The 24,554-nt window shown below is 41.2% G+C and overlaps 2 protein-coding genes across 4 annotated transcripts in view; one reads left to right on the top strand and one right to left on the bottom strand.

The window, feature by feature from the left end:
• LOC137657570 (diacylglycerol lipase-beta-like) overlaps nucleotides 1-16,665 on the top strand; it is a 19,818-nt gene extending 3,153 nt beyond the window's left edge. Inside the window, exons 2-3 of the mRNA XM_068391903.1 lie at nucleotides 628-738; nucleotides 16,456-16,665. Coding sequence (XP_068248004.1) covers nucleotides 628-738; nucleotides 16,456-16,650 — 306 coding nt within the window. The 3' untranslated portion in view covers nucleotides 16,651-16,665. The remainder of the gene's footprint in view (nucleotides 1-627; nucleotides 739-16,455) is intronic.
• The window catches only part of LOC137657571 (diacylglycerol lipase-beta-like), a 227,171-nt gene that overhangs the window by 82,597 nt on the left and 120,020 nt on the right, over nucleotides 1-24,554 (bottom strand). The gene's annotated exons all lie outside the window — the stretch shown is intronic.

The following is a 24,554-nucleotide window of genomic DNA, read 5'->3' as shown; positions in this document are numbered from 1 at the left end:
AATATGTATGACTATACATTATATCTATCATTCATAGTTTTTGTGCTAGAAGGATTTAAGTAAAATGTGCTTGGAAATGGCTTTGAGCCTTAGAGATTTTTTTTTTTTTTTTATAAAGGTTTGACACTTGAAGGATTATGAACCGTGAGTTCTAGATGTAAGAGCATACAGTAATTTACTAGAGTTCCAGGAAACAAAAAAAAAAAAAAAAATAAATAGACATTTTACACGGCTGATCACATCATTTCACTATTTTATTTTTAATGAAAATTCATCATTACCTAACTAAACAATTTGACCTAACCAAGTTGCTGAAAGGGTAGGGTTATTGTCAAGAAATGATATTTGGCTTGGTATTGCACCATTAGCATTTTCAAGAGCTCTTTCTTGTGATAGAGAAAAAAAGCGTTTGTAATAAAGTCTTGAGTGCTAAAAAATCATTTTGGTGTTACTTGCTATACTTAGTGTTATTTATTATACTGTAGTTTTGTAATTATATAGATCTGAATTAGAATCACAATACACTATCTTGAAAAGTTAAATTCGTGTCCATAATCATCTTGAGTTATGTTTAAATCATGTACTGTTGTCCAGTCTAGTGTTTCATTGTGTTCCTATCTTCAACAGGTTCCATTTTTTGTTGCAATTGATGATGATACCGGAAATGTTGTTGTTGCAATAAGGGGTACCCTTTCTCTTCAGGATGCTATAACAGACCTTACTGCTCAGTGCACTCAGGTAAGTTATTTTGTATGTGAAGTGTACATTTGTTTGCATATAATTTCTGTACAAATGCTGTGTTGCACAAGAAGTTAATTCATTTTTATTAAATAGCAGGATCATATGCAAGAAATAGCTTTCTGTTTTTGGTTTATTTGTATTGTGTAGATACTATGCACATGCATGCTGTTTTGGTCATGATTTTTTTAATTTTAATTTATATTTTGAATAAGCATTTAAGCAATAATTATTTTGATGCTAATGGCTGTTGATAACCTTGAATTTTTGTAAGTTTTTTCTATGATATATCTTGGTATTTATTCCAAGAAGTGGTAACAGATTTAGTTTTTTTGTTAATTCTTCTTCGGTTGTGGTTCAGGATGCGATCGTGTACACTTCGATATACGTACAGTATAATGTTTATCACTGAGGGTAACTAAATAAAAGCATAGAGTAAGCTGAAGTATTTATTATAGTTTATGGGTTAGAAGCAAAACCAGGTTTTTATATGGGACAGCTGAAAAGTAAATATAGAATATGTTAGTGTGGGAGCTTGTTTATCATATCACCACTGAACAGTTCCTTACAAGTGTCTAAACATCAGGATTTGGTTTCATTTACCCATAACATTATTATGAAGGGAATGATTTATCTTGGTGATATGTTTAAAGAAAGATATCAATTATTTCTCTATAAAGAATTATTTTGAGAACTCCACATCAATGAAAGTGTGAATAAAATGATAATTCAAAAATTGAGAAAGATTTGGGTCAAATTTTCTTTTGACTGTCAATTTCAAAGTAAAATGTTTCCGGAGAAATGATGCATGTGAGAGTAACGTAAAGTAAATAGTGAAAGGAGAAAATGTCCTTTTATTGAATTATTCACTGACAACAATCTGACAAAGGTGGGAATAGGCACTTTGGAAACTTCAGTCTAAGTGGATTTCAGGAATTTTGTATTGATAGCCTCTCTTATTTATGGCCCTGCTGGTTAGAAAACTTACGAGTCCCTGGGTATTTGTAAATGAGAATTCAAAAAAGGTGTCTTGATGAAGGAGAAAATTTTATGGGGAGGTGCTGTGTGATCCTAAAGGACGTTCCCATTAACCTGTTAAGCGTCACCCACGTGATAAACCGTTCACCACGATCTACTCGGTACCCGCCTTCAACTGCATATTCCGTTCATGACTTTAATTGCCTTTTTCAAGCCGTCAGTCTCGTGATATTACGTTTACTCGAATAGTAAGTATAGGATCACCATTTGGCAACACTCTCAGCATATGGGGGCTGTAAATAGAAACTTATATGATGTCTGGCAACTATTTTTCTGAAGGTAGCTTGATGTTAGAAAACTGGTTTCTTATCAGTGCGCTTCGGGCGTTCATGCGGAAGTGGTTGTTTGTTGTTCCTAAGTGGTTGTTTGTTGTTCCTTTTGTAATGAACGGTCTAAAGAGGAAGGTTATTTCTTTAGATGAAATAAATGATATTGTTGAGGAATTTGATAATGATAACCTGTTTGATAATGAGAGCACTAGTTATGAATCCTCCAGTGATTAGTATATTGAAGAAACAAAGTTTTCTTTAGATGCCGAAAGCGAAAATGACTTCTCATTACCGAATGACTGGACAACGAGATTTCACAAAACTATATAGGAAAGGAAACGCCGAGAGAGAGAGAGAGAGAGAGAGAGAGAGAGAGAGAGAGAGAGAGAGAGAGAGAGAGAGAGAGAGAGAGAGAGAGAGAGAGAGAGAGAGAGGAGAGAGAGAGAAAATAAAGTGGATAAATAATGTACAAATATATGATGAACATTTGAAAACTATACAGGAAACAATTTGGAGAGAGAGAGAGAGAGAGAGAGAGAGAGAGAGAGAGAGAGAGAGAGAGAGAGAGAGAGAGAGAGAGAGAGAGAGAGAGAGAGAGAGAGATGGGGGGGGGGGAGACTTATCCCTTTGCTCTTGTTGCTTATCCAGGCGTAAGATTTACGATTGTAGATAAAAAGAACCCTTTAGAATATTCAGTATTTTGTAGCCATTTGAAATGAAATAATAGTGGTATTAATTGTTTTTTTTTTACTCTACCATTTAATTAATATCCCTACTTTTAACTATAAATACGAATTATAAGCATAAAGAAATGATATTAACTTTGAAAAATTACCATTAGTGAAATGACCGCTCAGGGCAAAAAAAAGCGTGACGGTACGTTTGCGGCAACCTGGTCCAGGGGGGACGCTTAATAGGTTAAGGCTGAAACAGAAAATTCAGTAAGGCCTAGCATATCAAAAAAATATTGTCTTGCCTGCCCTAGCGCCACTGTTTCAATGTGCAAAGCGCGTGTCTAAAAGGCCTATAGGTTCAGGCTCAGTTGAACCCATTTCAACTTTGCTGAAGTCTTCTGCTGCCTGACAACACACACCCACCACGAACCAATACTGTACTAACACTGGCGACAGTGCTTACCTGAGCATTTTTTTCTCTCCTTGGAACGCAAAATTTGTAAGCAACTAACGCATGAAGACATAGTGCGTGGTGAATTAGTGCATGACGATTCATCCCTTGAAGATATTTCGAATAAAAGTAAATTCCTTCATTCAGCTTTCCGGCAACGATCTTTCTGTTCCATGAGTAACTCTCGGTTATATCCCACTTCTCTTCACAAGGTTAGGGAGGGGAGAAATCTACTGTCAAATTAAGTAATAGGAATTAAGTTATGATTAGTTTCCACTATTCTTAATGATAGCATTAACTTGATGGAAGGATTAAATTACTCTTCAAGATTGCTTTCCATAGATTTTGTTTGCGTAAACTGGTCGACTTTTATGGCATAAGTCGCCTTTCACTCCCCGGCTTTTTTCACAACGTGGATTGGTTTTAGTTTTTGTATCTTATCATCTATGCCAGTTTTATGAATTTTATTCCCCTCTTGTTTTTTATTTAAACCTTTCAGAGTATAATCCCTTGCCCAAAATATTTTGACTAACATAACCTAGAATTTTTTCATACCCTAGCAAAACATAAGGATGCTTGTTCTATTTAGTTGCCGGTGTATGACGTCTTTCACTCCAGCTTTCACAGTTAGCTTGGGAATGTTTATTTATAGTAACTATTATGAAATTATATGGGTGTTTTGGTCTAGCCTAATTTTTTACTTAGGTTTAGATGTTAGGCTAACATAGCCTGAAGTATTTTGCATACTGTATATTAGCCAAATAACGATTTTGAGCAAAGCGAAAAATCTATTTTTGGGCTTAGGCCATGTCGTGCTGATGGAAGTTCCTTCATTAGTAGCTTCCTAAGTTATATGTGACTACAGTGATATATCCCAGAGAATTTACCGAAGGTAGCCAGAATTCTAACTCCTGGAGCGAGTATCCCTTAAATTTCTCCAAGGGATATCGCGTAAGGACGTATCTTGACACATCTCATAGCTATTTACACCCCGAATAGCCTTTCACTTCGAGAGGGAAAGTGGCAAGAAAAATAGGAGAATCGTTAAAGAGGTAAACAACTCGACACTCCTAACGTACTGTAAATAGTTCGGGCAATCGCCACCGTACGGTGCCACCAAACCATTCTCCGTAGCTTTGTAAGTATTACAGATACAGTACTAAAAGGGAGGGATTAACATCCTTTTACCAAAGGAGGGTGTGTCCATCAGGACGACATGGCTCTTTCACCCAAAAATAGATTTTTCGCTTCGCTCAAAATCCGTTTTTTGGGCTTAGGCCATGTCGTGCTGATGGAAGTTTACCAGAGCATTAATGTATCTGTGGATTAATAGTGCCGTTATCTCGAATTGACTATTTCCTAATCGGTCATAAAGACCAAAGACACTTGATGTTACCGTAATACATCAACCAACTGAGCATACCATATGCCAGCTCTTCCTGCCCTCTACAGGGAAAAGTCTGTATAGACTCTAGGAAAAAACCCGAGATTGTGAGTTCAAGGAACAATAAGCAAGCAGAAAGTATATCGTGTCGTATATACGTTAAAGCGTAGTTTGTACTAGAGTTCTGAATAGAGTACTGTACCTCCCAGGTCTGGATCAGGCAGACGAGTTTATGTTCACTTAGGAAACATGATACAGTAAACAAACATAGCACAACCAAGCTTACCTGTTTGCATGGTAAGGGAGATTTTGTCCCACAAGGTCCATAAGAGGATCAAGGATACTCTGCATATAATCTAATAATCTTAAGGCGAGAGAGACACAAAGATTCCTTCTATAGTTTATTTACAAGAAACACAGAAGTTATGATCAAATAATATATTTATGCTAGACATAGACATAACAAGCATAACAGTAATAACAAAATAAATAAGTTTCATCTGAAAGAGAAACTTTGCCACTCCATGAAATTAGGAAATTTCAATATATATGTTATTACTAAAAGACATTAAGCATAAACATGCTGGCACTCATGTCAAAATATTATGCTTAAGGTCACTTAGCTATGGAAGACAGTTTATAATGTTCATATCAACACTAAAATATCATGATATACCTAAGTCTATCATGCACACCCTTCACTAACAGTCCCAATTAGTGCACTGTCCTTCGCAGTAATCAAACTACAGGCTTTATTACACTGCCTGCAGCCACCACATGAAATTTGATTTCTTGTAATTGCTTCGCATATTGCTTGAAAAATATTCTGGAAGCCTTCCAACCAGTATAAGCACGCAGGTTATCAAACGACACAGTCTGAAAGAAGTTTAGAGACGAGGCAACCTTTCTCGGATCATGACCTGCGGGTGTACTATCAGGATCCGCTCTGCGAATAAAGTAAGTGATTTTCGCCCTTATCTGTTTCAAGGATAATGTCGAACCAGAAGTTTCCCCCCCTAAAAAGCTGACCTCCCTTAAAGTCTGAAGTTCTACGAAGATAGACCTTTAGGCATTCCACTGGGCAGAGGGATGCTTCTTCCTTCAGAGGGCAGATTCTCCAGGGACCCCATCTCTTAGTGGGTAGCTCATTCTTGGCGAGAAACGTCGGATCCGGAAAGAGATTCAGTTCTCCATTCGGTGTAAACTGAATGTGGCCATCATCCCTCGAGAGGGCCACTATTTCACTAACTCTGGCTCCTGAGGCTTGTGCAAATAAAAATATCACTTTCTGAGTCAAGTCTTTCAGCGAGCAATCTTCATTGTTCAAGGTCGAGGCCAGATGAAGAACCTTATCCAAAGACCATGAAATAGGCTTTGGAGGGGCTGCAGGCCGAAGTTTTGCGCAGGCTTTCAGAATCTTGTTGAAGATTTCGCTGGAAATATCTACTTGGAAGGCATATAGAATCGGTCTAGCTAAGGCAGATTTACACGTCGTGATGGTATTAGCCGCTAGCCCTTGTCCGTGAAGATGGATGAAAAAGGACAAGCAGAAATCCGTAGAAATCTCTTGAGGTTTCTTCGCCTTAACAAAGGCCACCTATTTCTTCCAGGAAGATTCGTATTGTCTTCTTGTTGACTTTGACTTGTATTCTTCTAAGAAATTAATACTGTCTTCAGAAATCCCAAACCTTTTCTTGACCGCTAAGGCGAGAAAATCATGAGATGAAGGTTCTGGGTTTTCTCTGATGAAGCGTAGACAGTCGAATTCTGTACTAGCTGAGTCAGAACTGGTTCTGGCAACGGGATCAGCTTCAGGCGTAGTTCTGTTATCAATGGAAACCAGACACTGCCTGGCCACTTGTGGGCCACTATCGCTGCCCTCCCCCGAAAGGATCTCAATTTGTCGAGGGCTTTCAACAGTAGGTTGGTTGGTGGGAACAGGTAAATCCTGGACCATCTGTTCCAATCTAGGGACATCGTGTCCGTCGCTTCCACTAGAGGATCCTCGTACGGGGCTACGTACCGGGCCAACTTCTTGTTGTCGCTCGTTGCGAAGAGATCTACCTGCAATCCTGGGACTTTGCTCAATATGAAGGAGAATGATCCTGCGTCTAGGGACCATTTGGACTCTATCGGGTTGAACCTGGATAGAGCGTCCGCCGTCACATTGTGGAATCCTTGAAGGTGGACTGCTGATAAGTGCCATTTCATCTTCTTGGACAGATGAAAGATGGCTATTATCACCTGATTCAACTGAGGCGATCTCAAACCTTGTCGATTTATGCATCGCATAACCACTTCGCTGTCTAGGACCAGACAAACGTGGATTGAGCGGCGAAGTTTCAGTTTCTTCAGGGAAAGAAACACTGCCATGGCTTCCAGATAGTTGATGTGGAAGGTTTTGAAGAGGGGAGACCAAGTTCCTTGCACTTTCCGAAGATGAGAATGACCCCCCCCATCCTTCCTTTGAAGCATCCGTGTGGACGGTGACTGCAAGAGGAGGTGGTTGCAAGGATACTTTTCTTCTTAAGTTCTTCGCTTCCGACCATGGCTTGAGAATCGATCGCAGACGATTTGGTAATGGTCTTAGTAGATCTCTTCGATCGTTGTAAGCGAATTTTCTCCAGATCCCTGATGCATCTTTTAATTGTGCTCTCAAAAGTGGGTCCGTCAAAGAGGCAAACTGGAGAGACTCCAACACACTCTCCTGTTGTCTTCTTGAAATCCTTCGTGATTGAAGCAGACTTTTGACGGCCCCTGCTATCTCCTTTCTCTTTGCTTATGGCAAGGAGAGGCAATGTGACTGTAAGTCCCAGTGAATTCCCAGCCACTGGAACTTTTGAGCTGGAGACAGCCGAGACTTCTTCAGGTTTATCTTGAATCCTAGGTACTCTAGGAATTGGATCACTTCTGGAGGCTTGCATGCATTCTTCTTTGGATGCTGCCCACACCAGCCAGTCGTCCAGGTAGGCCATCACCTGAACACCTTTGAGGCGTAGTTGTCGAACAACTGCGTTCGCAAGCTTTGTGAATATTCTCGGTGCAATGTTCAGACCGAAGGGCATGGCTCTGAAAACGTATTTTCTTTTCTGGAGCTTGAACCCTAGGTAGGGGGAAACCTGACGGTTGATTGGTACATGCCAGTACGCGTCCGTCATGTCTATGGAGACTGTATATGCCCTTTTGGGCAGAAGGGTCCTTATGTTCTGAAGCATCAGCATTCTGAACTTGTAGTTCACAATGAACTTGTTGAGTGGTGATAAATCCAGAATGACTCTGAGCTTTTCCGAATCCTTCTTCGGAACACAGAATAGCCTTCCTTGGAATTTGATGGACTTTTCTTTCCTTATGACTCTCTTGTCCAATAGTTCTTGAACGTATTCTTCCAGAACTGGGGTTGAAGGTTGGAAGAATTGAGGAAAGCTTAGTGGAGTTGAGTTCCAACCCCACCCCAGTCCCATCTTAAAACTTTAAATCAATCAATCAATCAATCAATCCCATCTTGATCAGGCTGTGGGCCCAAGGATCGAAGGTCCACCGATCCTGAAAGTGTAGAAGTCTCCCTCCTACCAGCAGCATCTCATTTTGAGTGCTGGTTGGAGGACTTTCCTCCTTGGCCACGACCACCTTTGTTGCCTCTTCCTCTGAAGGGGCGTCTAGAGGAGCCCCAAAAGGAGCCTCGAGACTTCGGCTTAGAAGAAGCCGACTGCCTTTCGTAAGCTGTGGTGAAGACTGGAGACTGAGTCGCCAGTGTTTGGGGCACCAGTTGAAAGGTAGTGGTGGGTTGTGCCACCGTCTGGGACACCATGGCCACGGAAAGCTGTTGCTGTCTTGGCCGAGAGGGCAAGCGAGGCCGCTTTGACTTGTTCTTCGGCTGGGGACCCCCATCAGCGGAAGATTTTCTCTTGGAGGACAAGCCCCATTTAGAGAGGAGATTCCTATTCTCCGAAGCAGCCTTATCTACGACCTCCTTGACCACATCACTAGGAAAGAGGTCTTTTCCCCAGATATTAGAAGCTATCAGCTTCCTAGGTTCGTGTTTTACGGAAGCGGAAGCAAACACGAACTCCCTACAAGCCGTCCTGGCTCTTGATAAAGTTGTATAGGTCCTTAGTTACTGTAGCCAAGTGAGCCTTGGCAAAGATCATACAGTATACATATCTGGGGTATCAGGAATGCTAGCCATTGTTTCTAGCCCTGTTTGTAGAGACATGGACGCCGCCAAGCGTTCCTTCGTCTCGTGTTCTCTCTTCAGGAGAAACTCTGACAGCTTTGGGAGGTCCTCGTTGAACTGACGTCCAGCGATATCGGCCTCCAGCTTCCCGACTGAGAAGGTAACATGAACGTCCTTCCAGTCTTTGTCATCTGAAGGGAAAGCAAGGGAGAAAGGCTTGCTTTCTTCTAGCGTGGGACAGGGTTTTCCTGCCCTTACGGCCTTCAGGGCTGCTTCAAACCCTTTATCCATAAAGGGAAAAGCACGTTGAGGGTCAGCAATAAACGACGGATGTTTCTTGCTTAAGGCCGGCGCCTTTGAGCTAGTGAATGCGCTCTCTTTTAATTTCGCTGTAAGCATAGCTTGTGCTTTAGCGAGCTCAAGGACAATTACTTCCTTGGGCTCCGTCTCTTCTTTTGATGCCGGTTCAGTTCTGAGCCGGACATAACAAACCGGGTAGGACGCTCTGCTGGGCCAGAACTCGACTTCCTCCACTGGTACGGTACCCAGTTTCTCCGAGAGGAAAATCTTGCCTGCTGACATAGGCATGTGCTCCGCATACCTCCACGGGTTAACGTCGGAGAACACAGGAAGGTCCTTAACATTTAGCTTCTTCGGGGCTAAACGCGAGGAAACTAGCTGTTCAATTTCTGACCGGAAAGTAGTCTCTTTCTCGGTAGACCTCTTCTGTAAGTCATATACCATAGACATCAGAGATTGCAGAGTGGTCGTAATTGCCTCCAAATGAGGCGGTTGCGAAGAGGTTGAGGGTGCTGGTTCAGCCGCAGCCGCTGAAGAAACCGACACCGCTTCAGCGTTCTCAACCTCACTAGTGGAGGAACCACTGCCTCCTGTTCTAACTCTTCCACGAGGAGATTTTTCTCGGTCTCCTCGGAAACAACAGACTTGTCGTCGTCCAGGTGGATACTTTCCAAAGTATCCGCAACGTCAGGTTCTCCAGGCTTCCGAACCTGAATCTGCACCAAGGGGATTGAAGGCTTAGTCAGGGGAATGATGGAATCATCACGAGCTCCGGGGAAGAGACAGTCCCTCATCCTAACATTAGGAAGGTATGGGCCCGAGGTATTCTTCTGAAAACCTCTTACCCATTTACGCAGCGTAGCCCTAGCTGCATCCCTAGACTCAGCAGACTTTTGATCATCAAAAGCCTCCTTTACCAACTTGTCACACACAGTACATACCTCTGGGTCCCAGTACTTGAGGGCCCCTCTGGTGACAGAACAGCAGGTGTGAGACCTACACACGCCATGTCCGTAGAAGTCCTTGCTGCGGACCCTACAAAAGTTATTCCCGCACTCGGGATGCTCCTCCTGTAAAGAGTAGAAAAGCAAATGAGTTTTCTGTGAAATCTTCAGATTTCTACATAATATAATTTATTATATTTAGCTTGGATAGGGTAAGCTATAGAGGTAGGAAAGACACCCACATGTGTTTCCCGTTCAGCCATTTGCTATGACCTCCTCCCATATTGAACCAGGAAATTCATAAAGAATTAAATAACAGAGGGAATATCCAAGATATATAGTGTCTTCTTGACACATCCTCTTATAATGTTCAATATAGTGGATAATTTTAATGGACATAACCATTAATATAAAAGAGAATCAACTCTCTATGTGATGGTCTCACAAATGGGTGCTCAAGAACCACTTACAGGTTGGAAAAATTACTATATTTTTCTGGATACAGCAGTTGCCGGCGGCAGTATGCCGCCAGCATTGCCAGCCCCGCCAACACTGCCGGCCCTGCCGACACTGCCGGCCCCGCCGACATTGCCGGCCCCGCCGGCCCCGCCGACACTGCCGGCCCCGCCGGCCCCGCCGACACTGCCGGCCCCGCCGGCCCCGCCGACACTGCCGGCCCCGCCGACACTGCCGGCCCCGCCGACACTGCTGGCCCCGCCGGCCCCGCCGACACTGCCGGCCCCGCCGGCCCCGCCGACACTGCCGGCCCCGCCGACACTGCCGGCCCCGCCGACACTGTCGGCATGTTGGGCTAGCCAGCATATGCCAGCAGGCCGGCGTCTGCCGAGCCTGCCAGCAACTGCCGGCTATAAAAATAAAATTCATGGATGGAAGGCATAGGCCAGCTGCCGACAAGCTACTCAGTTGCCAGTAGACGGGCCTAGAAAAACCCTACCAACGGCCATCGATCAACGGTGACCAAGGTAAGGGATGATAGTGAACTGTAGCCTAACCATCCAAGATTGCCGGCAGAATTAACTGCCGGCAGTAGCCCATGATTGACGGTAAAAGGGAAAGATAAGGATAGAAGACGGCAAAGGATCAGATATGGTGTCTACATCCCGAAAGAGTGTGCCAGTGGAAGAGGGAAATATATTCGGGCTTCCACTCAACCATATCCCATCTTAAGACATATGGAAGGCAATCCAAGGGAGGACTCTAAGGTACACTCAAAGATATGAGGTTATCTGTCAGCGACTTACTAGCAGCAGACATAAAAACTCATGCCAGGTCTACAGACGTCCACAGGAGCCTATGTAGAACCACGGCCATAAGGGTGTTGGTTCATTCAACACGAAAGAGATAGCGGGAAAGGGGTGAATAGTCCGTAAGTAAAGTAATACCCTAAGGCATTACCTAACCTGAAGGATTCTGTCCTCATGTAACCTCAAATAGGGGATGTCAATTCCCCAGGTTGGGTTAGGCAATGAGAGAACGTCCGAAAACGAACTCAAAGAGAACAGAATCTCGTACTAGGGATCAAAACAGGGAAGAAACCTATCTTCCAGTTAAGAACCCCTAATACAGGACTGTCTGCTAGACCCTTGAGAGGAAATTGTGAAACAATAACCTTTTTCAAGATCTAGGGAGGCTAGCCTCCTGAACAGCAACTAGCCCTACTGGAATACTGACAAGCTACTCAATTGCCAGTATAAAACCAGGTAGCCAGATGCCTAACACAGACTTACTCTGATGTCCCGTCCCCAACTCCAAACTCACTGCTGACAAGCTACTCAGCTGCCAGCTCAGAGAAAAGAAACGCCCCAGAAAATTTACCCAACTACAGGTTACAGTAAATTAATTGAAGATAGCCTAGGCTAATCAGAGGGAAAGGGAATTACTCCTGGATCTCATAGAGATAGTATTGACTTAAAGGGGTACAGTATATGAGATATCTATCTCCCCCAAAGGACAATACAAGAGTAATGGGGACATATAAAGTATACTAAAGCACTAAAGCTATTAAGCTAAAGAGCATAGAGAAACGTTCTACGTAACTCTAGTATACTAGTATGGAAGAGGAAAATAAACAGTAATATCTTAACCCTTTTACCCCCGGGGTATTTGGAAATTTCCAACCCTTAACCCCCAAGGGGTTATTTTTTTCCCAGCACATTTTGCTGTATATTTTCTTTAAATTGCTCTAACAGCCTTAGTTTTTGTCATAGAGAGGTCAGGTTGGTCTCATTCTCTTGGAAAATGCCTGAATTTTCTCAAAAAAGTATCAAAAAATATGAAAAACCAATTTTTATAGCATTTTATTGCAAGGACGTACCGGTACGTCCATGGGGGTAAAGGGATGGCTTTTGTGAAACGTACCAGTACGTCCTTTGGGGGTAAAAGGGTTAATTGTATAAAATATTGCCTGAGCTTCAATAAAACTTTACCAGGAAGGTTATATCATGCATGAGGTGTGAAAGTGCCTAGGCTAGAAGCCTAGCACTCGCGAGGCTCTAATTAATAGCCAAATTCACGACAACAATGACATAGTATAAAAATCCCTAGCTAAAATACTAAATAGCTAAAGTTATTAAAGCAAAGATGCCAGGAATATCGTTCTTGCTAACTAAATGAACAAAAGAACGATTGCGTCATGACGCCATCCGGCTGGCTGCAGCTCTTGTTACGTTAATTACGATATCAATCGAAAAGCAAAACTGGCAAGAGCTTACATTTACACAATTAAAAGATATTACTTAACTTTCCAGAAGCTGGGGAATCCATAACAGCGATGAAAAGCTTCGAAAATAGCGAGATAACACAGGGAAAATACTGGCCACCAAAGCTACAAACGAAAGACTGGTTTGGTGGCGCCGTACGGTGGAGATTGGCCGAACTATTTACAGTACGTTAGGAGTGTCGAGTTGTTTACCTCTTTAACGACTCTCCTATTTTTCTTGCCACTTCCCCTCTCGAAGTGAAAGGCTATTCGGGGTGTAAATAGCTATGAGATGTGTCAAGATACGTCCTTACGCGATATCCCTTGGAGAAATTTAAGGGATACTCGCTCCAGGAGTTAGAATTCTGGGTACCTTCGGTAAATTCTCTGGGATATATCACTGTAGTCACATATAACTTAGTAAGCTACTAATGAAGGAACTTCCATCAGCACGACATGGCCTAAGCCCAAAAATACAAATTGTTATTTTATTAATAGGTACTAAAATTGTTATATAGGTAGCTCTCAGTACTTAGCTTCCATAAACAGTTAATAAAGGATTTTTACCAGAGTAAGGTAAGTTAACAATGTTATATGTATTACAGTAATCCCTTGGCTATCGTGGGTGTTCCTTTCCAGGTCACCCCGCAATAGCTGTAAACCGTAAAATAGATACATAGTGAAATCTATGGTGTATTTTCTTCAATGTTTTTAAAAAATATCATTTATTTTTTATTTATAAATTTATAAATTGTCATAAAGGGTTCCCTGTTTTAGCCTTAACAGGAATGCCCCAGGAGACCACCCAGCAGTAACATAAAACATTTAGGAACAAAAAATTTGAGAAAGACGTGTAATTGTCAAATATTAATTAATTGTCCCTCCACAGTTCATTTTTTGGAAATGTGAAATATGTTGCATGCCATATAGCAGTCAAGGAGACCACTGGATCCATTGTAAATTTTGGATCATATTGGTTGAAATTTGAGCAGCACTAAAGTGTTGCTAGAAATATGTGGGAAAAAATATTATTTTTCATATCTGGAGAAGTAACCTCTATATTACTTGTTCAAGGAAGATATAGGGGCTATTTACCTGTGCATCTAGCTGTTTGGAGATCAGCACATCATCTCACTACTGTGGGCAATTGTCTCAGGGAGTCATGTTTGGCGGAAATGTCTTTAGGGGAAGTACCCAAGTTGTCGTGATGTGTAATTTAATTAGTATAGTTTTTACATCTAGTATCCTTCCTAGAATCATCATCTGGTTGGTTAGTATCCTTTACAAAAGCTACAGTGCTGGTCATGGTACTGCTACTCATCTACTAAGAGTCTTAGCAGGTCAACTTCTCAGGATGGGCAGTACTGCCGCTGTCGGTATTAAAAGTAACAGCAGTCATGGTAACACATTTACTGTGGTTACTATCTTATTTATGGTCACAGTCACTATTCTGACTGCAGGCACAATCTTGTTTGGAGAGAGAGACAGCAGCCCTGGAATAACTCCTGCTTGGATTATAACTGGAGTAAGGCCATAAGAGATATTGAAATTCGATGCCCAAGTTCCAGAAGCAGGATGTCTTCCAGCTTAGGTCTTAGTAGTGGAGATGGAGTGGGATGGTCACATCAGTTAACTGTCTCACTAGTCACTACATTAAGTCTTACAGATAATTAAACAGTTGCTGCTCACTCAAGAAAATTTTGAGTCTTACTTTGCAGTGAGAGCATCATTTAATCAAGATAGAGCAGATAGCTGTTGTTGAGGGGTGAAGGCAGTTATAACGGATTTGATGAGCAAGCAAGATGGACAATGGATAGGAAGGCTGCCTTGGATGTGCTGTGCTGGGTGAGATTGAACCTGGTTGGTTGACTGCATATTATCAGAGAGTCAGAACTTAGAGGAAGGTAGATACTGCTGCCTATCTGGATACTAAAGTTTATGTTATCCATGCATATGAAAAAGACCTGTTTGCAGAAGTGCTCATGGCTAGTTTCATATTGTATGTCCTCTCTAAAAAACACAACCTGATGTATATACCTCACTGGTTGGGTCAAAAGTGCACACCTGTTTGTGGTAGCTTCTCTTAAAAGATATGGCTTCCTGCCTTGATTTGAGATACCGGTAAGTGTATGGCAAGCCTTAACTTGCACCTCCTTACTTATTAACTTGATCGATCTAGGAATTACTAGATAAATAGTGAATACACCACTCAGTACAGTATAAAAAATAATACAATACAGTACTGTACACAAAAGTACAAAAAGGAAAGGCAGTAGCATATAAAATCTATGTTAAAAGGTAGTAACGTAATTGTTTATCATCATCAAAGGGGCAAAAAATTGTATATTTTAAATTTGATAAAATGAACCAAACTTCCTTAGAAAGGCAGCAAATTAAGTTTTGCTAATGCAAAATAGTATGTAGAAATTTATGTATCAGTGTAGTGGTAACTTTACCAATTGTAAACTAGTTGTAAGATGGAAACTTGAAAACAATAATGTAGAAATAAGAGAAATACAAAATTAAAGATTACTGAACAAAGAAGTAAAGGCGTTAATTTATTCTCTGCAAACATTACTAGGAAAAATAAGCTTCGATGCAAGTAAAGCAAAGAGCAAACTAACTTTAAGGCTTTACCTAGCTCAGCCCCTGTTAATGAGTTAGCTGTAAGTTCCAACCCTATAAAACTACCACCAAAATGATGCAAAAAGGTACAAAGTATCTGAATATACCAAAATACTCTGATCTATTACTATGGCCACATAGAACTGATGGTGTCATAAAATAATGTGTACTGTACTTGAATAACTGTTGCTAACTGCAGAACTGGTATCCCAAACACTGGATTCAGGAATAAATACATTACCAAAGGGAATAAATCCTACTTTCCTCTAAACGAGTTTAGTGAAAATCTAAAGGAAAAAAAGTTATGAAAAGAATTAATTTGATTAGAATAATAGGTGAGAGAGGAGTAACGATGAATGCTATAGGAAGTCGCGCTGTGGAGTAGTCTGCCTATCTTCTTACTGTACTGTACTTCATACTTATGAACATTGGGACAAGTTAAAATTTACCCAAGACTCCAGGTGCCATATGTGTCTTGCTACTGGTGGACTTCCGTTTTAGATAAGAGTACAAGGAATACAGATATTCAAAGGTTATGAAATGGGGAGCGTATTAGTACTGGGGCTGTGATAAATTGAATAAGAATCTTTAGAATGTTTGCTAGAAAGCTTATACTGTACTGTAAATGTGTAGTTAACCAGTTATAATGAGAGCAAAGAATGAACGGGTAATTATATATCCATTGTTGCTGTTTGATAAAAAGCTTTTATATTTGCAGTTTACCAGTTATGCCATTAAAAAGGAGAACAAAGAATAAACAGTAATTTGATATCCCATGTTGCTTTGGGTAAATGTAGTTAGAAGTTCTTAGATTTGTTTGAATATACTGATGCATTGCACATAGCTGATTTGTTTTCTCAGTATAGCATGAGTTGACAAATCATGTGTGATGAAATATAATGTGTTCACAGTTCAATTTTGATTCTAGAATCACATTGATGTCAACAAACAGTACAATACTTCACTTAAACATTCCTTTTCTTGTGAACTGTTTAGGTTGCTTTTGCATATTTGTGTGAAATTGCTTCGAATGTAAGTCATCTTTTTTAAATCACTAGATCGTTTTATGGTATGAAGTACAGTAGTTGCATCAAAATTGTTTATGGATTAGGCACATATCTTTGTATATTGTATTTCAGGTTGAATGTGAAGGGTTACCCGATGGTTGTTTTGCACATAAGGGTATGGTGCAAGCTGCAAAATTTGTACTTCAGAGATTAGAAGAAACTCGAGCTGTGGCTGACGCTCTGTTAGCTCGTAATGGTTATGGTCTTGTTATCACGGGTAAATTTTACAATTTAATTTTTTTCTTAGCTCTTAAAATTCATCATTAATAAACATTACCTCAGGATAATTTATCTAGCCCCGAATCTCCAAAAACCGTCCAAATTTTAACCACATTGGTAACCCTGCTACCACCTATTCTGTAACATCACACCCCCTGTTGTCATCACTGCCGGCTGAACCGGCTGTCTTCTAGCTTACGTAACCAGTTGTTACTGAGCGCCTGGGATGTTAACAGCCCGAGCGCACTGTTGATAATTTTGAATTTTTAATTATTTTTTAGCTCATAGAGCCTTCATTCTTCAGGCGTTTGTGTAAATACAGGTATACCTCAGGTTACTTTGTTTTGATTCAAATTGTTTTTATTATACATTGTCAAAGTTAATATGTGGAAAAATAAAATTAAAGTTTAAGCCATCTTTTTCGACATTACATGTGTCAGCCACAGATATTGAAGCGTAATATCACTAAAAAGCTTTAAAAGTACCTAAATCATGTTATTGTACAATAAATATGAATAAAAGTATATAAAATCATATTAAAATACATACATTTACAGTAAATGTTGATAGTATAATCATCATTAATCTTAGCGAACGAAATATTAAAACATTTGTGACTTTTGTTTTCGTCTTATTTAGCTGGCTTTAAGATTCAAAGCGCTCTCCATGGTAGTTCCAATATTTACCATTTAGTTTAGGTGTACATCATTACATTCTAAAAAAAACATGACAAAAAGTTAATTATTCTTTATTATAGTATTTTTGTATTCTATTTTTCAATTCAAGTGCTTTTTAGCAATTAACAATTACTTCCTTTTTATTTATGGTTGTTATTAGCCGATCTCAAGACTTTATCGAGAATATGCGCGTACACGAATAACATAGAATGTCATCTATATAATTCCATAACTCGTTCAGTAAAAATTCCTAATAAAAATTACATGAGTGCCAGTTTGTTGTAGAATATTATAGTTTTTGGTTAAATTTCTTCGATCAAAGGCTGGGCTTAAACCACGTTCGATTTTTACAGCTGATCTGTAGCTTTAGCCAACAATAAGACGTATATTTACTGACAGGAGTCTTAAAATATTTCTGTTTTTTTTATGTTATCTGGAATTCATTTGGTCATTTTTGTACTTCTCTATTATCAATTTAAGGCTTATTTGAACAACAGTAATTACAGACTTATTTTATTATGGTTTTGTTGTCCGCTGAACTCAAAGTGATGATGGTATTGACATTACATATACTATAATTAACAGAATATTGTTGATATAATTTTGCTCCCTATCCTGTAATCCTTGATGGAGAGCACAAATCAAGGAACTCTTGACTATTTTCTTATCAAAATGAGTATCTAACAAAAACAACAGCGAGAATTAGGTGTTGACACTGACGTTCCACATCCATCTACGTACGTTATATAAAGAAAAAAATTAATGTAAATATGGGTATACTTGACGTGAATTAGTTTATTTTATACTAGTGCAAAATAATTTGAATAACTATTTGTTATTTAATCATACAAAATCATTTAATTCTATACTGTCTTAGAGTAAACCACATTTATAAATAAGAGCCCACGATGTTCTGTAAACTTGCCAAATTGTAAATATCTACAAGTATGTATGTACCAGCCGAACTTGGTTGATTCCCTTGTCAGGCTGGGAGGAACATAGAGAGGAGACGTCCCCTTTTTTGTTTCATTTGTTTGATGTCGGCTACCCCTCAAAATTGGGGGAAGGGCCTTGGTATATGTATTTATGTACAGTATGTACATTTATTCGTAAATTTAGATTACCTCTACTTTTTTCTCTATTACATTAAAAACTAAAATTTATTTTTTTGTAAGCTTAAAATAAATTCTTATGAACCATATATTATTCAAATTTCATTTATAACTAAAATACAGAACTGGGGAGTGTTATTTGTGGTTAAGCCTAGTGACAAGTAAATGGTAGACAAGTAAATTTGACTAGTTTTTTTGCCTCAAGTTACCTCTCCTGGAACCAATTACAGATGGAGGGTGAGGTATACCTGTACCAGGTACCTTGTTACTGTTTTTGTCTAATATCCTTGAGTGGATTTTTGTTTATGTAATTTTTTGTGCAACCTGGCTGAATTTTTTTTTTTTTTTTTACATAAAACAGTTTTTCAATTACTCCTTCATATCTAGTCAGGAACTGACCTTTTCTGTGAAGTATGAACCGTGGGATAATAGTTCTAATTGCAAAGGTAAGGTGTTTGTTTTGCTTCCCGTGGTACTCGTATCATGCTTGGTACTATAGCAAATGACTGCTCGTGTTAAATACCCAAGTCCTTAATCGCAAAGGGCTCATGAGGACAGTATGTCTTTTCTTAGTGTTGAATTCCTTTTTGGGCTCTAGTTCTTCAGCTTTAGGCCCCGGTTATCGGCCATTCTGCGTTGGAATCATAGCTTGTTTTGGTTATAACGAGTGCTGCCACTTAGTTCCACCTTTTCATTTATCTTTTTAAATGGATTGTTATTTTCATTCCTTGTGGTTGTCGCCTTTTTGGCTCCTCGTCCCCACTCACGCACTTTTTTTTTTTTATTTTTTTTGCTCCAATGAGTTTAGGTTTATTTCGCTTGAAGTCACCATAGTTAATAAGACAAAATCTTTATTAAGACAATGTCAATTAAAGTTTTCAAACTGACAGAAAATTTAGTTTGTCTTTACTAGGATGTCTAATAACCTCATTGATATTCTTGCCGCTCCTTGTCAAGTATCTGTTGACTGTACCCAGGGTAAGGGTATGACAGATCCCCTGGCTTGTGAACCCTGACATGGGGTAGACCTTGGGTGGATCCGGTCCGAGCGGTGGCCTGACGATAAGTTAACTTCTAAGTCCCCTTTTTAATTTCATTACAGTGCTGGAGAGCACTTAGTGGGGTTATGGTGTAGGTGCTGGCCTAGTACAGGTAGGCGACAGGACTCGGCTCGGTGTGTAGGGGGTGGGCCACCTTGGGTTGGGGTTTTTGCCTATGTTGGCTATGAAGATGCTAGGCCCAGGGGCAGGGGTCTTTGCAATGCCTCCCCCTTTTATTGAGAATCTTGTCATTGGGCCAAAGGTTGTTTGAGCCAGTTGCTGGTCCCTTTCTTCTGCTAGAGTCTATTTCAGACCCCTCCTCCTCTTCAATGCATCTTGGGAAGGTTCTCATTAAGGGGCCTTCCCAGTTGCGGGATCCCTTGTCGTTTGTTTTAGGTTGGGGGTCGCGAGGGTCTACGTCTTTCCTCGTTCTCCCTCTACTCCTTGTCTATTCAATGGGGTTCATTGGGTTGGTAAATCCTTGGATGGGTGATCACCTGGGATTTCTAGATGTCTTCCTCGATTTCGGTGGCTCTCTATGTCAGTTATTCTGGCTGCTGTATCAGAGCTTCCTCCTTTCCTAGAGACTAAATGATTGTCCTTGAGGTAAATTCGCCCCTTCAGTTTCTACTCAGAAATGCTCACCGAGTGTTACAAGCTTGGTTGGTCTTCAGACGTTGGTTTCAGGCATGAGGTTTTTCGAGCTCTTGGCTTTCCTTGTGTAAAATTGTTGTTTTCTTGGTACTTCTCCTGGTCAGAAGATTGTGTTCTATGGGCTTTTGTGTGTTAAAACTCCCCGAGTCTCTGCTTCTCTTGTTATCAGGGATCTGGTTCAGTCTCTTCTGGGACAGGATGCTTTTTGTAGCACTAGTTTCCAATCTGGTCTTTTGAGACTCTACCTGCTCCTGTCTTTAAGCCAGTCGATTGCCCTTGTGCTCTTCCTAGGGGTCTGAGTTGTTACCTCTTCGGGCTCTCTCCCCTCTGGTGTTTGTCTCCTCATGGGAGCTGATGCCTCCTTTTTGCTCTTGTCCATTTTCAAGCTCCATTGGAAAGCGTGGTCTTCTAACAGTGGTCGCCTGAAGGGGGTCTAGATGGACTGTCGAGGAGCCTGTTTTGAGGGCTCTTTTGGCGAGATCTCTCTTTTGGGCTTCCTTGACATCTGTCATGAGAATAGCGCTTTGTCTTGTGAAGGCCCCCTCTCTCTCCAGAACATCTTCACCTTTTGTTTATATCTTCTCAGAAAGTCTCAAGTCTATTGTCTAATGATTTTTCTCCCTTCTGGGCAATTTTTTTTCTTGGATGATGGGATCTTGGTGTTTGGGAAGATCGGGTGCCAAGAGCTCACATTGATTAATCGGTCATTATGCCGATCATTATATAAGAAACCTCCCATCTCCAGAGTGTTTGAGGTAGTTACTTGTCTCCGTTCTGCCTTCTCCTTCTTTTTATTTTTGAGTAATGTCTTGCTGGTTTTGGTGACCATGCTCTTTGGGCCCGTCGAGAATGGTAGGACAGGTAGTTAAACTTGAGTCTTGGTGGTTGCATTCTCTTCATTGGGTGGAAACTGCCTTTTTGTATGTACATAGTACTGAGCTTAGGTTAGGATGCTATACTCTTGCTTGGTTGGTTGGCTTCGTATGGCTTAGCTTAGGTATAGGTTGGTCATGATAGGTTAGATTTAGTTAGCCTTGATTGAATTTTTATCCACTGATTTTCAGTGTGTTAGCCTCTTTTGGTCACAGATTGGTTGCTAGTGTCGTGTGTTGGACAAGTGTGGTATCATGCCACTGATGCTCTTTGTCCCTCACCTCTCAGCGTTAGTCACTTACACGAGACAGGCAGCAATTGGTATTGCTTGTCTTGTTGCTGGCACCATTGGGCTGTGTTGTGATATCTCCCAATGTTTGCCTGACACTAGACCAGTTGGACTGACCAGGCACTCAATCTTTGAGGCTGAGTCGCCTTCTGCTTGTGTCGTCCTCGTCTTGGTGACAGTTTTCAGAGATTTAGGTTGTATCTGGTAATGCTGGAGTGTGTTGGTGCCCTTGGCTGTATTTTGATAACCCCCATTGTCACCCGACTAAGCATGCAGCATTGTAACTAAGTCGCCTTCTACTCGTATCGTTCTCTTTTTGCCGCTAATTCCCCTGAGAGTTAGGTGACATGTGGTTATGCTGATGTGTGGTGTTGGTGCCTTTGGCTGGCAATGTGTCTTCAGAAGGTATCAAGTCCATTGTCTAAGATGATTTTTCACCCTTCTGGGCAATTAGTTTTCTTAGGTGGGGGTCTTGGTGTTTGTAAAGATCAGGCACCAAAAGCCCATAGTGATGAATTGGTCATTAGCCGATCGTTAATTGAGGAACATCCCTGTCACCAGTGTGTTTGAGGCGGCTACTTGGCTCCATTCCGCTTTCTCCTTCCTTTTTTTTGAGTAATGTCTCTCTGGTTTTGGTGACATTATTCTTTGGGCCCTTCGATGACGGCATGACAGGTCGTCAAACTTGAGGCTTGGTGGTCGCATCCCCCCCCCCATTGGGTGGAAACTGCCCTTTTGTATGTACATTGTATTTAACTTAGGTTAGGATACCATACTCTTTGGGCATGGTTGGTTGGCCTTCGGATGGCTTAGCCTGGGTACAGGTTGGTCATGATGAGCTAGATTTAGTTAGCCTTGATTGTCTTTTTATCCATTGATTTTCAGAGTGTATGTGACTCCTTTGGTCGCAGGCTGGTTGCTAGCGTCAGGTGTAAGGCAAGTGTGGTGCCATGCCACTAATGCTCTTTGCCCCCCCCCCCCCATCGACGTCAATCACTTACATGAGAAAGGCAGCAATTAGTAGTGCTGGTCTTGATGCCGGCACCATTGGGCTGCTTATGATACCCCCTAATGTTCGCCTACCACTAGACCAGTTGGACTGACCAGACACACTATCCTTGTAGCTGAGTCGCCTTCTCCCCGTGCTCCTCTCCTCACGGTGACAGTTCCTGAGAGTTAGGTTGTATCTGGTAATGCTGGTGTATGTTGGTGCCCTTGGGCTGCATTTTGATAACGCCCCAATGTCACCTGACTCTGAAACAGTTAGTCTGTCCAAGTACTCATTCCTTTTGAATGAACTGCTGTTTACTTTATGCCTCTCCCCTCTTGGTGTCAGCCATTCATGAGGGACAGGTGGCATTTAGTAATGCTGGTATTGGTGCTGTCATCATTGGATTGCATTGTGATAACCTCAATGTTTGCCTGACACTAGACCAGTCGGACTGATCAGGCACTCAGCCTTGTGACCGAGTCGCTTTCTACCCTTGCCCTTCTCTTCCCGGTACCAGTTCCTCCGAGAGTTAGGTGACATATGGTAATGCTGGTGCATGTTGATGCCTTTGGTTGGCCTTTTGATAACCCCAATGTCATGTGACACTGAACCAGTCTGTCTGTTCAAGCACTTGCTCCTTGGGACTGAGTTGCCAGCTAATGTAGTTACTTTCCTCTCAGCTCCAGGCATGAGGTATGGGTGGATATCTTCAGCGCTGGCTCTATTGTGAGCTTCTTTGAGGCGTGTTATCACACCCACATTGTTGAACAAAAGACCAGGAGAGTGCTTTAAGCACTCCTTCTTTGTCTTGAGTTGCTCTGGCCAGCTTTCCATGTCAATTCCTCTGGGCATCGGACACATGCCAGGAAGAGAGAAGCAGCACGGGTGCTGGTGTATTGCGGCACCGTGGGGAAACTTAGTCGCTTCCTTCCCAGTAGGTACCTGGTACAGTACCGGGGTTATTGTCATGTCTGACACTAGTCTAGTCAGTCTGATCTTGGCACCGAGTCGCCGTCTTTGTTTGGACCCTCTCCTCTTGGCTTTAGACACATGCACAAGGACAGGTGGCTGTTTGTCGAGTTGGTTCTTTTGCTGGCTTTATTGGGATCCGTTGTTTCTTTCCTCAATGTTCTCCAGATGGAAGTTCAGATTTTTGGTTTATGCACTCTTTCTTGGGATTGAGTCGCCTCTGCCTTTGCTCTCGGCACCAAGCTCTCACGCGAGAAAAAGTGCTGTTCTGGTCACTGTAGCCATCTGTTTTGTGCCTCTCCCTCTTGATGATGGAGGTGCAGTTAAGAGAGGGTGTTAGGCTGGCATCTGGTCCCTTCCTATTGCCTTGGGGAGGTGTGGTTAATGCTCCACTTCTTTCCCCAGAGTATATGATGCGATACCGTGGGTGGGACCCGACTGGTTGCTATCTCGCGACGACAAGGGCTCGGGCTCTCTCTCTCTCTCTCTCTCTCTCTCTCTCTCTCTCTCTCTCTCTCTCTCTCTCTCTCTCTCTCTCTCTCTTTTTTTTTTTTGTTGCTTGGGGCTGGAGTCACAGTCTAGCTTGAGTGGCATTGGTAGCACTTGCACAGTTGTTGCTGTCATAGTTTTGTTTAGACAATTACCCTTTGGTCTTTTGCTGTAGATCAGTCGATCCAATTATCTGTCTTGGTTTGTTGGCCAAACCAGGTTAAGTTCTTGAGTTCATTTGTTGGTTTCTCGCGTTTTTTCTTGTTTATCCTATTCTATCGGTCTAAAATCAGAAATTTTTCTAGATCCCTCCTCTACTTCATTGTGGATAATAGGGCTAAATAAATTATCCTAAGGTAATGTTTATTAATATGGAATTTTCATGATAAATTAATATCGATAATTTAGCTAGTCCCATTCATCCTTCCCCACAGCTGTTAGGTCACAACTGACTGACACTGTTATTGGATAGCTGGTTCAACCGGCAATGTGGCCAGCGAGGTAACAGAATATGAGATAGCAGGATTGTCAATGTGGTTAAAGCTTTTGGAGATTCAGGGCTAGCTAAATTATCTAGGTAAGTATTATTAATATTAATTTTATTATGAAAATCCCATTTTATTTCTAGCTGTCCAGAACCTAGTTGTGCCCATCTGTCTGAAGATAAGTATTTACTGTAAATATTATTCTGCACTCTTTAGACTCTGTGCAAGTAATGAGCTTAAAGGTATTCAGTTCCAGTAGTTTTTTTTTACAGGTACTTAAGTATGACCTGATTTAAAAATGAAATTTTAATGCCTTGGCCTCAGTATTTTTGCATTGATAAAGGAATGACACTTTGCTTTTATTTTAACCTTT

The sequence above is a fragment of the Palaemon carinicauda genome, chromosome 18 (assembly GCF_036898095.1).
Source record: "Palaemon carinicauda isolate YSFRI2023 chromosome 18, ASM3689809v2, whole genome shotgun sequence".
Taxonomy (NCBI): Eukaryota; Metazoa; Arthropoda; class Malacostraca; order Decapoda; family Palaemonidae; genus Palaemon; species Palaemon carinicauda.
Note: the sequence above shows the minus strand (reverse complement) of the source record. Positions and strands in the feature narration are given on the sequence as shown.